General features: G+C 45.0%; 1 protein-coding gene across 1 annotated transcript in view; it reads right to left on the bottom strand.

Annotated features, from left to right (window-relative positions):
• Positions 1–14,298, bottom strand: part of LOC120063945 (parathyroid hormone 2 receptor-like) — a 124,804-nt gene that overhangs the window by 12,744 nt on the left and 97,762 nt on the right. Inside the window, exons 9-10 of the mRNA XM_039014254.1 lie at positions 13,638–13,698; positions 5,285–5,351 (exon numbers count right to left, since the gene is read on the bottom strand). Coding sequence (XP_038870182.1) covers positions 5,285–5,351; positions 13,638–13,698 — 128 coding nt within the window. The remainder of the gene's footprint in view (positions 1–5,284; positions 5,352–13,637; positions 13,699–14,298) is intronic.

Below are 14,298 nucleotides of genomic sequence, written 5' to 3'. Positions count from 1 at the left end.
AGCTCAATGATAAGCTCAATGATAAGCTCAATGATAAGTCTTTGACAGCCCATTCTCACAAAACCATGTCAGTCTTCAGATTCTGGAACAAGGTTTTCCAAATCCCATTCTGGAGAGCTAGCCAGTAGGTAACTGACTTTCATTCAAATATTCAACTCATCCAAATATTTTACTAAATATTCAACTAAGTCTTCTCTATGGACCATAATTAAATGAACGTAAATCTGCTGATTAGCCTAACTGCATCGTTGGATGGAAATCTTACAGACCCAGACGTCTATCAAAACAGATATGATCTTACTACCAATCTCAACCTCAGAGTTTACTTCCAACCTTCTAGCCAGAGTTTCCGGGTGCATCCCAAATGGCACCCTATTTAAAAGGGAATAGGGTGCCAATTGCAACTCAACCCTCACATCTTATTCATCCCACCTAACTTATAGATTCAGATCCTCCTCAGATCCCAATGACTTCATCATACTCCTCCATATGAAATCAGTGTTATTGTACACATTCCCTCCAATTTTCTTGCGGTCTCAGACCCAAATCAGTGTAATTATACACATTCCCTCAAGGCTCTGACCTAAAAGGAACAGAGCTGAGGAGAGGAAAGCTCCTTGTTTTAAGATAGTCACTCATACCATGGATCATTTAGCTATTTGATTTTGAATTTTAAGAAGACTTTATGTATATAAAAAAATGATAAATTTGGCCTTTACTACTATAGCCCATAGAAATGTACTCAATAACACATTCATAAAGGGCAAAAAAGACAGTCCAAAAAATCATAAGGAGTAAGGTTTTGAAGTGTGTGTCCTACATCTAGGAGATATAAGAAAGATCAGGAAGTATTTTTGTTTTTTTGGACACATTTAACTTCTTGTTTTTGTTGGCACAAGACTACCTCCATACTTCCATTCATTTGTGTGGGTTACCTTCAGATGAGCCCCGTGACACTTGTGGGGGTCGTGACACTTGTGGGGGGGGTCGTAGAGCAAAACGGAGAACACCATTGTGTTCGTGAGAGCCTTCCCTTTTTACAGGGTCATATTAGTTCAGCCTGGTCTCATAGACTAGACGTAACATAGTACATACTGTATAAATCCGGGACACTCAAATTAGTATGATATGTTACATTTGAAGTGGTTAAGACAGATGGTTATTTAAGGCAAAAACAGAAGTAGTGGCCTCCCGAGTGGCGCAGTGGTCGAATGCACTGCATCGCAGTTGCTAGCTGTGCCACTAGAGATCCTGGTTCGCGACTGGGAGACACATGGGGAGGCGCACAATTGGCCCAGCGTCGTCCGGGTTAGGAGAGGGTTTGGCAAGTCGCCAGGTGTACGGTGTTTCCTCCAACACATTGGTGCGGCTGGCTTCCGGGTTAAGAAGCAGTGTGAATTGGCTGGGTTGTGTTTCGGAGGATGCACGGCTCTCGACCTTCGCCTCTCCCGAGTCTGTACGGGAGTTGTAGCGATGGGACAAGACTGTAACTACAAATTGGATACCACAAAATTGGGGATAAAGAAAAAAGACAGTAGGGTGGTTGGAAGTTCGAATCTCATCAGGGACAACTTTAGATTTTTAGACAATTTGCAACTTTTCAACTACTTTTTAGCTACTTGTAACTACTTAGCATGTTAGCTAACCCCTCCCCTAGCCCTAACCCTTCTGCTAACCCTAAGCTTAACCCTAACTCCTAACCCTAACCTCTAGCCTAGCTAACTTTAGCCAGCTAGCTTTCGTTAGCCACCTAGCTAAAATTCGCAACATATCATAAGTTTAGCAAATTCGGAACATATTGTAACATAACATATAATACGAATTGTAATTCATAACTTATCATATAAAATGGGTGATGGATATCCACAAATGAATACATACCATATGAAACTTAACATATCATCTTAAATGTAGTGTCTCGGATTTACATAGAGAATAATACGAAATGCTCTGCGACCGAGTTGATTAGTTTGTAGCCCAAAATGTTTGGACGATGTTGTTCATGAGAGTCATCTGTCCATAGTGTGGTCAAACTGTACAGGCGTTTTCGTGAGAAGACCGATTTTCCGGGTGTCTCATGGTGTGACAAACACCACTGTAGCTTGGCCACCTTCCACTGCAGATGCGGAAAGCCGACAGAGGTGGATGCCCTGGATTGAGACATAGCCCATGCAAAAATAAACTGCCAACAGGCTAGAAATGTTTTAACAGTTGTCTTTTTTTGCGTTCAATTGTGCTCCTTGAGCCACACAATAAGCTTCCATTCCCCTGTCACAAGCAGATTTATGACTGATTCAATATGAAATCATCCTGTTATGGTCAATCCATTTATGATCAATCCTGTTACAGTCAACCCAGCACTTAATAGGCACTTACTATAATATTTTCTACTTAACCTCAAGGTGGGAAAATGTGTTTATGAAGTTGAACATGTGCTATTTATGACAGGATGTTAAAATTAGGTGAAATCAAGTTACACTTCTCAAAAGGCGCCGAATTGGTGGAACGACCCAAGATAAGTGTGCTTCCATACCAGTTGCTATCTCTCACATTTCCAGAGTTAACACACACACAAAGGCAGCTGGGGGCAGAGTTGAATATTTAATCTCAATCAAAATATTTTGACACCGTGCAATTTTCTACTATTGTCCACAACATTATCTGATTTCAGTCATGCAAGAGAAACCCATAAACAATAAGAAGCAGACATTCATACTGTCTGTCTTCCATCAGCTTCTGAAAACTTAGCTTGGTGATGGGTCTCAGTAGGCGGGTCTGTGTGTCTAATCTTTAAAGCTCCCAAAAACCCACACGCTGAGCGGTTTCATAAAATGATGAATGCTAAAATGGGTCCCCATAAGACCTAGAGCAGGGGTCTACAACCTTTTCTAGCATGAAAGCTACTTAAAAGAAATGAAACGTCGCCAGCTGCACATTTTATTTATGTCTTTCAAATAGGCACATTATTCTCCTCTACCCTGAAACTCTTCCCCGGGTCCTTGGTATAGAAGAGATGTGTTTTCTGTCAATATACTGTACCTGGTAATATTATGGTTAATAAACAGTATTTGGCATGACAGGCCTGATAAAATTATATTTTGTATTTTCCCAAATTCTGTTTTATCAGTTTTATTTTTCCTGGTTTAGATAGTTTTTTACTCTCAATATAACAATTACTCATAAACAACTAAAATGGATGTTCTGAGTCCACGTCAAATCTTAAATCACATCACTGACAAAAAAGTAGGTCATCTGAACTAGATAATAATGAGGCAGTGGATAGACGTCGTCGGGTGTCAATATTTTCTCCCAAGGATTTGTGTATACAGTAGTGGTAACAGCATTTGGTAGTAATACCAGAGTAATGGATCCGTAATGGATCCGTGAATCTAATGAACAGACAACACTTACTAATCATCATGATATGCACATGCCTTCAGTAACTAATCATTATGATATGCACATGCCTTCAGTAACTAATCATTATGATATGCACATGCCTTCAGTAACTAATCATCATGATATGCACATGCCTTCAGTAACTAATCATCATGATATGCACATGCCTTCAGTAACTAATCATCATGATATGCACATGCCTTCAGTAACTAATCATCATGATATGCACATGCCTTCAGTAACTAATCATCATGATATGCACATGCCTTCAGTAACTAATCATCATGATATGCACATGCCTTCAGTAACTAATCATTATGATATGCACATGCCTTCAGTAACTAATCATCATGATATGCACATGCCTTCAGTAACTAATCATCATGATATGCACATGCCTTCAGTAACTAATCATCATGATATGCACACGCCTTCAGTAACTAATCATCATGATATGCACATGCCTTCAGTAACTAATCATCATGATATGCACATGCCTTCAGTAACTAATCATCATGATATGCACATGCCTTCAGTAACTAATCATCATGATATGCACATGCCTTCAGTAACTAACCATCATGATACGCACATGCCTTCAGTAACTAATCATTATGATATGCACATGCCTTCAGTAACTAATCATCATGATATGCACATGCCTTCAGTAACTAATCATTATGATATGCACATGCCTTCAGTAACCTATCGTAATACACAGAGTGTACAAAACATTAGTAACACCTTCCTAATATTGAGTCGCACACTTTCCATCCTCGTACTACATCTCCCACCTCTCTGGCCTCTGGTGTTCGCCATGGTAACATGGTAACCAAGGTCATTAGAAGACTTCTGAACTCATGTTGTCCCTGTCTTTCAGAAGATGCTGCTTATCACTCTGGATGTACAGAACCAGCCAAACGTTTGGACACACATGCACATGCCTTCAGTAACTAATCATCATGATATGCACATGCCTTCAGTAACTAATCATTATGATATGCACATGCCTTCAGTAACCTATCGTAATACACAGAGTGTACAAAACATTGGTAACACCTTCCTAATATTGAGTCGCACACTTTCCATCCTCGTACTACATCTCCCACCTCTCTGGCCTCTGGTGTTCGCCATGGTAACATGGTAACCAAGGTCGTTAGAAGACTTCTGAACTCATGTTGTCCCTGTCTTTCAGAAGATGCTGCTTATCACTCTGGATGTACAGAACCAGCCAAACGTTTGGACACACCTACTCATTCAAGGGCTTTTCATTATTTCTTTACAATTTTCTACATTGTAGAATAATAGTGAAGACATCAAAACTATGAAACAATACATATGGAATCATGTAGTAACCAAAAAACTGTTAAACAAATCAAAATATATTTTATATTTGAGAATCTTCAAAGTAGTCATCCTTTGCCATGATGACAGCGTTGAACACTCTACCCTTGAATGAGTAGGTGTGTCCAAAACTTTGACTGGTACTGTACATATTAGTGAAAATGTTGTTGCTATTTTTCCGGTAATGATATTATTAGACCTTCGATTGTGGGTGTTGACTGGTAAATAATTGATGGAATCCTCAGATAAGCATATTCACGCACAAACATACATACACAGACACATGCATGCACAAGCACACGCACATGCACATATGAGTAGGAGAGAGAGACAAAGAGCAATTATCATATGAATTGAGTTTTCTTTCCTGCTCTGATATCTGTCTGTGTCCCTGCCACAGAAGTGATCAGCTGTGTTATGAAACAGCTTAAAGTGAAGGGGAAAACTTGATCTATTTTTCTGTGAGGCAGCGTATCATCCTACACCAACTCTGAGACACAGACAGACTGGAGGCAGCAAGCAAAGCATTACTCTGCCTTACCCCAATGGCTGTCAGAATGGGGACTTGGTATATCCACTTAATGTTCCCAGCACTTAACTCCCAGCACCTAGAATCATTGAGAGAAAAGAAGAAGAGGAAAATAGATGGTTGAAGAAAGGCAAACAAGGAGGAATAAAGTTGGAGGGTGTGAAGTATCAAAACAAAGACATGGAAAGAGAAGTGGATGGACGGAGGGAGCAAAAGAGGTGAAGGAAGAGAAATGCAGTGAGAGTGTAACGGCAGTCGTAATCCTCCTCCTCGGACGAGGAGAGGCGAGACGGATCAGACCAATACGCAGAGTGGCTAGTTTCCATAGTGATTTAATAATTAACAAAAACAATATGCGATACAAAATAACTACCGTGACAGTCCTGTGTGGCGGAACACTGACACAAGAACAAACACCCACAAAACACACGTGAAACCCCGGCTGCCTTAGTATGATTCTCAATCAGGGACAACGATAGACAGCTGCCTCTGATTGAGAATCATACCAGGCCGAACACAAAACCCCAACATAGAAAATCACACATAGACAGCCCACCCCAACTCACGCCCTGACCAACTAAATAAATACAAGAAAAAGGAAAACAGGTCAGGAACGTGACATAACCCCCCCCTTAAGGTGCGAACTCCGGGCGCACCAGCATAAAGTCTAGGGGAGGGTCTGGGTGGGCGTCTGTCCACGGTGGCGGCTCTGGCGCTGGTCGTGGTCCCCACCCCACCATAGTCAATCCCCTCTTCCGTAGCCTCCTCCAAATGAACCCCACTAGATTAAGGGGCAGCACCGGACTAAGGGGCAGCACCGGACTGAGGGGCAACACCGGAATGAGGGGCAGCTCCGGACTGAGGGGCAGCACCGGACTGAGGGACGGATCCTGGCTGGCTGGCTCTGGCGGATCCTGGCTGGCTGGCTCTGGCGGATCCTGGCTGGCTGGCTCTGGCGGATCCTGGCTGGCTGGCTCTGGCGGATCCTGGCTGGACGGCTCTGGCGGATCCTGGCTGGACGGCTCTGGCGGATCCTGGCTGGACGGCTCTGGCTGGTCCTGGCTGGATGGCTCTGGCTGGTCCTGTCTGGCGGAAGGCTCTGGCTGATCCTGTCTGGCGGAAGGCTCTGGCTGATCCTGTCTGGCGGAAGGCTCTGGCTGATCCTGTCTGGCGGAAGGCTCTAGCGGCTCCTGTCTGGCGGAAGGCTCTAGCGGCTCCTGTCTGGCGGAAGGCTCTAGCGGCTCCTGTCTGGCGGACGGCTCTAGCGGCTCCTGTCTGGCAGACGGCTCTGAAGGCTCAGGACAGACGGGCGACTTTGAAGACTCAGTACAGACGGGCGGCTTTGAAGGCTCGGGACAGACAGACAGCGCTGGGCAGGCAGACAGTTCAGACAGCGCTGGGCAGGCAGACAGCTCAGACAGCGCTGGGCAGGCAGACAGCTCAGACAGCGCTGGGCAGGCAGGCAGCTCAGACAGCGCTGGGCAGGCAGGCAGCTCAGACAGCGCTGGGCAGGCAGACAGTTCAGACAGCGCTGGGCAGGTAGACAGTTCAGACACTGTTCAGACACTGGCTGCGCTGGAGAGGAGGAAGGCTCTGACAGCGCTGGACAGGTGGGAGCAACTGGAGAGAGAAGACGGAGAGACAGCCTGGTGCGGGGAGCTGCCACCGGAGGGCTGGTACGTGGAGGTGGCACCGGAAAAACCGGACCGTGATTACCAGGTTGAATGGTCCCCGTAGCCCTGCCAGTGTGGCGAGGTGGAATAGCCCGCACTGGGCTATGCTGGCGAACCGGGGACACCATTTGTAAGGCTGGTGCCATGTATGCCGGCCCGAGGAGACGCACTGGAGGCCAGATGCGTTGGGCCGGCTTCATGACATCCGGCTCGATGTCCAACCTAGCCCTACTAGTGCGGCGAGGTGGAATAGCCCGCACTGGACTAAGCACGCGTACTGGGGACACCGTGCGCTTCACCGCATAACACGGTGTCTGACCAGTACGACGCCCTCTCACTCCACGGTAAGCACGGGGAGTTGGCTCAGGTATCCTACCCGGCTTTGCCACACTCCGCGTGTGCCCCCCCCCCCAAGAAATGTTTGGGTCTGACTCTCGGGCTCTCAACCGCGTCGCCGCGCTGCCTCCTCATACCAGCGCCTCTCTGCCTTTGCTGCCTCCAACTCCGCCTTGGGACGGCGATATTCTCCTGGCTGGACCCAGGGTCCTTTGCCGTCCAGGATCTCCTCCCAAGTCCACGAGTCCTGTGTCCCCTGTTGCTGCTGTCGCTGCCCTTTACCACTCCGCTTGATCCTATGGTGGTGGGTGTTTCTGTAACGGCAGTCGTAATCCTCCTCCTCGGACGAGGAGAGGCGAGACGGATCGGACCAATACGCAGAGTGGCTAGTTTCCATAGTGATTTAATAATTAACAAAAACAATATGCGATACAAAATAACTACCGTGACAGTCCTGTGTGGCGGAACACTGACACAAGAACAAACACCCACAAAACACACGTGAAACCCCGGCTGCCTTAGTATGATTCTCAATCAGGGACAACGATAGACAGCTGCCTCTGATTGAGAATCATACCAGGCCGAACACAAAACCCCAACATAGAAAATCACACATAGACAGCCCACCCCAACTCACGCCCTGACCAACTAAATAAATACAAGAAAAAGGAAAACAGGTCAGGAACGTGACAGAGAGAGAGAGAGAGAGAGAGAGAGAGAGAGAGAGAGAGAGAGAGAGAGAGAGAGAGAGAGAGAGAGAGAGAGAGAGAGAGAGAGAAGTCGATCATTCCCTGGGCAGGATAATGAACTCCATTTAGAGACCCTCCCTATTCATTACAGTGACAGACAGGGCAGCTAAAGAGAGACCCTCCCTATTCATTACAGTGACAGACAGGGCAGCTAAAGAAATACTCTCTCCCTATTCATTAGTGACAGACAGGGCAGCTAAAGAGAGACTCTCCCTATTCATTACAGTGTCAGACAGGGCAGCTAAAGAGAGACCCTCCCTATTCATTACAGTGACAGACAGGGCAGCTAAAGAGAGACTCTCCCTATTCATTACAGTGACAGACAGGGCAGCTAAAGAAATACTCTCTCCTTATTCATTAGTGACAGACAGGGCAGCTAAAGAGAGACTCTCCCTATTCATTACAGTGACAGACAGGGCAGCTAAAGAGAGACCCTCCCTATTCATTACAGTGACAGACAGGGCAGCTAAAGAGAGACCCTCCCTATTCATTACAGTGACAGACAGGGCAGCTAAAGAGAGACTCTCCCTATTCATTACAGTGACAGACAGGGCAGCTAAAGAGAGACCCTCCCTATTCATTACAGTGACAGACAGGGCAGCTAAAGAGAGACCCTCCCTATTCATTAGTGACAGACAGGGCAGCTAAAGAGAGACCCTCCCTATTCATTACAGTGACAGACAGGGCAGCTAAAGAGAGACCCTCCCTATTCATTAGTGACAGACAGGGCAGCTAAAGAGAGACCCTCCCTATTCATTACAGTGACAGACAGGGCAGCTAAAGAGAGACCCTCCCTATTCATTACAGTGACAGACAGGGCAGCAAAAGAGATACTCTCTCCCTATTTATTACAGTGACAGACAGGGCAGCAAAAGAGAGACCCTCCCTATTTATTACAGTGACAGACAGGGCAGCTAAAGAGAGACCCTCCCTATTCATTACAGTGACAGACAGGGCAGCTAAAGAAACATCCACTGAGTTCCATCAGGACCAATGGCAAAGGCTATGCCTGCCTACCCATTCATTGTGTGAATTTGTTTTGTTTATTCAGTCAGTATTTGAGCAAGATTTGTTACCCTCTATTTGAGCACACTTAATCCAGTTATGGGTGTTTACTTCATGATTTGCAAAGCGAGCAGCTCTGAAAATAGAATACCCATCCAAAGAGAAGGATTCCTCCTGGGAACCGAGGGAGATTCTGGATGGACATTCTGTTAACATGATTTGGGAGGTTAGATAGGAACCCGTTGGAGGAAAGAGAGTCTGCAATAGTCACATTTTCCCTCCAAGGATCTGCCACATTTAGGTATGATAGCTAGCCATAATTTGAATGTGCAGGCGATGGAGGTCAGTATTCAGTGCTTGCATATAATGTGTTTTATGCACTAGGCTTTAAGAAGTGTGTGATTTGCACAGCAGTGTGTCCCAAATGGAGAGAGTTTACCATGGAGGGAGTTGTCCATGACTGATGATTCCTTAATGTAGTGTTAACTTGTTATGTACATAATGCTACATCTGACTACATCTGATAATGCTACATCTGACTACATCTGATAATGCTACATCTGATAATGCTACATCTGATAATGCTACATCTGACAAATGTCACATCTGACAAATGTCACTTCTGACAAATGTCACATCTGACAAATGTTACATCTGACAAATGCTACATCTGACAAAGCTGTCTCTTTCTCCAAACTCTGGCTCTTTCTTCAAACGCTGGCTCTTTCTACAAACTCTGGCTCTTTCTCCAAACGCTGTCTCTTTCTTCAAACTCTGGCTCTTTCTCCAAACGCTGGCTCTTTCTCCAAACGCTGGCTCTTTCTTCAAACGCTGTCTCTTTCTCCAAATGCTGGCTCTTTCTCCAAACTCTGGCTCTTTCTCCAAACGCTGGCTCTTTCTCCAAACTCTGGCTCTTTCTCCAAACGCTGGCTCTTTCTCCAAACTCTGGCTCTCTCTCCAAACGCTGGCTCTTTCTCCAAACGCTGGCTCTTTCTCCAAACGCTGGCTCTTTCTCCAAACGCTGGCTCTTTCTCCAAACGCTGGCTCTTTCTCCAAACGCTGGCTCTTTCTCCAAACTCTGGCTCTTTCTTCAAAAGCTGTCTCTTTCTCCCAACGCTGGCTCTTTCTCCAAACGCAGGCTCTTTCTCCAAACTCTGGCTCTCTCTCCAAACGCTGGCTCTTTCTCCAAACGCTGGCTCTTTCTCCAAACGCTGGCTCTTTCTCCAAACGCTGGCTCTTTCTCCAAACGCTGGCTCTTTCTCCAAACGCTGGCTCTTTCTCCAAACGCTGGCTCTTTCTCCAAACGCTGGCTCTTTCTTCAAACGCTGGCTCTTTCTCCAAACTCTGGCTCTTTCTCCAAACGCTGGCTCTTTCTCCAAACGCTGGCTCTTTCTCCAAACGCTGGCTCTTTCTCCAAACGCTGGCTCTTTCTCCAAACGCTGGCTCTTTCTCCAAACGCTGGCTCTTTCTCCAAACGCTGGCTCTTTCTCCAAACGCTTTCTCTTTCTCCAAACGCTGGCTCTTTCTCCAAACGCTGGCTCTTTCTCCAAACTCTGTCTCTTTCTCCAAACACTGGCTCTTTCTCCAAACTCTGTCTCGTTCTCCAAACTCTGGCTCTTTCTCCAAACGCTGGCTCTTTCTTCAAACGCTGGCTCTTTCTCCAAATGCTGGCTCTTTCTCCAAACTCTGGCTCTTTCTCCAAACACTGGCTCTTTCTCCAAACTCTGGCTCTCTCTCCAAATGCTGTCTCTTTCTCCAAACTCTGGCTCTTTCTCCAAACGCTGGCTCTTTCTCCAAACGCTGGCTCTTTCTCCAAACACTGGCTCTTTCTCCAAACTCTGGCTCTTTCTACAAACGCTGGCTCTTTCTCCAAACTCTGGCTCTTTCTCCAAATGCTGTCTCTTTCTCCAAACTCTGGCTCTTTCTCCAAACGCTGGCTCTTTCTCCAAACGCTGGCTCTTTCTCCAAACGCTGGCTCTTTCTAGAAACTCTGGCTCTTTCTCCAAACTCTGGCTCTTTCTACAAATGCTGTCTCTTTCTACAAATGCTGTCTCTTTCTACAAATGCTGGCTCTCTCTTAAGGTGAGAGGATAATTGAGGAAAAACACTTAAAGGTAGCTTAATGGAATACTGTAGAGAAGGCGCAATAGAAAGGGAGAGAGAGAAAAGAGAGAGCTGCAAGCAAGCCCAGAGTCTCACCATTCAGGCTTTCACACAGTGTACCCATCCTGAATACCTGATGAAAGAAACCCTGGGAACAACTATTCAGCACCAGATTCAACAGGCAACCGACCAAATCATCCCCAAAATCATCACAAGGCAACCCACCAAATCACCCCTGAGAGGAGAGTGCAGGAGAGACCGGCTGCTGCCTCCAGTGCATAGTACAAGACACTAATAGGAAGTCAAGTCACTACCATTACCAAGTACTTAATACTCCAAATAATCATGTTACCTAGCCAGCAGATTGGTCTGGTACTGTACATGTGATGACTTACAATTCCTCCAGAGTATTCAGACCCCTTGACTTTTTCCACATTTTGTTAGGTTACAACCTTATTCTAAAATTGATTAAATTGTTTTCCCCCCTGATCAATTTACACATAATAACCCATAATGACAAAGCCAAAATAGGTTTTTAGATATTTTTGCAAATGTATTACGAATAAAAAACTGAAATATCACATTTACATAAGTATTCAGACCTGATTGCAGCATTGAGTCTTCTTGGGTATGACACTACAAGCGTGGCACAACTGTATTTGGGGAGTTTCTCTCATTCTTCTCTGCAGATCCTCTCAAGCTCTGTCGGGTTGGATGGGGAGCGTTGCTGCACAACTATTTTCAGGTCTCTCCAGAGATGTTAGATCGGGTTCAAGTCCAGGCTCTGGCTGGGCCACTCAAGGACATTCAGAGACTTGTCCCGAAACCACTCCTGCATCGTCTTGGCTGTGTGCTTAGGGTCGTTGTCCTGTTGGAATGTGAACCTTCGCACCAGTCTGAGGTCCTGAGCTCTCTTGAGCAGGTTTTCATCAAGGATCTCTCTGTACTTTTCTCCGTTCATCTTTGCCTCGATCCTGACTAGTCTCTCAGTGCCTGCCGCTGAAAAACATCTCCACACCATGATGCTGCCACCATCATTCTTTACCATAGTGATGGTGCCAGGTTTCCTCTAAACGTGACGCTTGGCATTCAGGCCACATAGTTCAATCTTGGTTTAATCACACCAGAGAATCTTGTTTCTCATGGTCTGAGAGTCTTTAGAGGGCTGTCATGTGCATTTTACTGAGAATTGGCTTCTGTCTGGCCACTCTACCATAAAGGCCTGACTGGTGGAGTGCTGCATAGATGGTTGTCCTTCTGGAAGTTTCTCCCATCTCCACAGAGGAACTCTAGAGCTCTGTCAGAGTGACCATTGGGTTCATGGTCACCTCCCTGACCAAGGCCCTTCTCAACCGATTGCTCAGTTTGGCCGGGCGGCCAGCTCTAGGAAGAGCCTTGGTGGTTCCAAACTTGTTTCATTTAAGAATGATGGAGACCACTGTGTTCTTGGGGACCTTTTTGGTACCCTTTCCCAGATCTGTGCCTCGACACAATCCTGTCTCTGAGCTCTACGGACAATTCCTTTGACCTCATGGCTTGGTTTTTGCTCTGACATGCACTGTCAACTGTGGGACCTTGTATAAACAGGTGTGCGCCTTTCCAAATCATGTCCAATCAATTGAATTTACCACAGGTGGACTCCAATCAAGTTGTAGAAACATTTCAAGGATGATCAATGGAAACAGGATGCACCTGAGCTCAATTTCAAGTCTCATAGCAAAGGGTCTGAATACTATTATAAATAAGGAATTTCTGTTTAATGTGTTTAATACATTTGAAAAAAATTCTAAAATGTTTTTTTTTTTTTTGCTTTGTCATTATGGGGTATTGTGTGTAGATTGCTGGGGATTTATTTATTTTTTAATCCATTTTAGAGTAAGGCTGTAACGTAATACAATTTGGAAAAAGTCAAGGGGTCTGAACACTTTCCGAAGGCACTGTACATCATAAAATCAACAGTCTTTTGATTGATCCAAAAGATTATGCTGGTAAAATTGCTCAGACCCATATAATGATCTAATAAGCTATGAAACGGAGGTCGCTTAAATCTATTCACTATGGTTATGTTATTTTAAATTGCTTTATGTAGAAATATGTGAGTAAAGTTAAGTAGAGGTAAAGAAACACATGCGCAGAACGTGATCCGCACATGCTCAGGAGCTTCGGGATCTTTAGTCTGGAGAAAAAAAGTCCAGGAAAAATTGGATCCGCAGCCACGGACTAATTTAAATGTATTCATGATGTTGACTAGCTTAATGTTTTGAATCCCAATTAACTGGAGGAGGAGAGATGGTGCTCTTGATACGGTCATTCTACATAAATCCATATTTATACTGAGCATAATTATGAAGAGCAGGGGGTGATAAAGGAGGCATGACAAGGTGCTTGAGAGGGCCATAGCTGGAGGATTCCATCTGGTGAGCAGATAATTGGGGATAGCTATTAGATATTTATACATAAAGCATCTGCATATTGAATGTGGACAAGGTTCTCACTCACCTTCCGTCTGCTAGTGTTGCCCGGACAACTGCCCATGCTGCCACGAACAGAGCTGGAACACCTGGAATTGGAATGATGAAAAGAACAGCAGCTTCCTACAAATGTTCTAAACACTAATTAAATAGAGCACCAGGGCCCTAACACAACGAAATGACTTAATTGCTTGTTTTCTATTGAATTGGTGTTATTTTTGTTATTCCTTTTTTCAGAACTATGTTGTTGCATTTGTCTGTTCCTATGTAACAGCTCACTAATAAGAGCTGCAATAGCACAGGAACAGGCTAGTTAGACAAAAAATGAGTTGTTCAATCCAGAAATAGCTCTCTGAGACAGCATGAACTTTGAAAGCAGGATAATTGAGTGGGTTGATTTACTTTTGCTAAAAGGTGTTTTTAAGAGTCAGCTAGCTACAAAGCAGGAAGGTGTGAATCGTAATCAACAGACGTGGCTCTCTCCCCAATAGAGCTGAAAATATGAGTGAAGACAACTCAACTCTAAACTCGGAGTGTGGTGTCAGGAAAATAACCTCTCACTCAACGTCAACAAAACAAAGGAGATGATCGTGGACTTCAGGAAACAGCAGAGGGAGCACCCCCCATCCACATCAACGGGACAGTAGTGGAGAAGGTGGAAAGTTTTAAGTTCCTCGGCGTACACATCA

Source organism: Salvelinus namaycush, chromosome 19, assembly GCF_016432855.1.
Source record: "Salvelinus namaycush isolate Seneca chromosome 19, SaNama_1.0, whole genome shotgun sequence".
NCBI lineage: Eukaryota > Metazoa > Chordata > Actinopteri > Salmoniformes > Salmonidae > Salvelinus > Salvelinus namaycush.
This window is presented reverse-complemented; position numbering and strand designations above follow the sequence as displayed.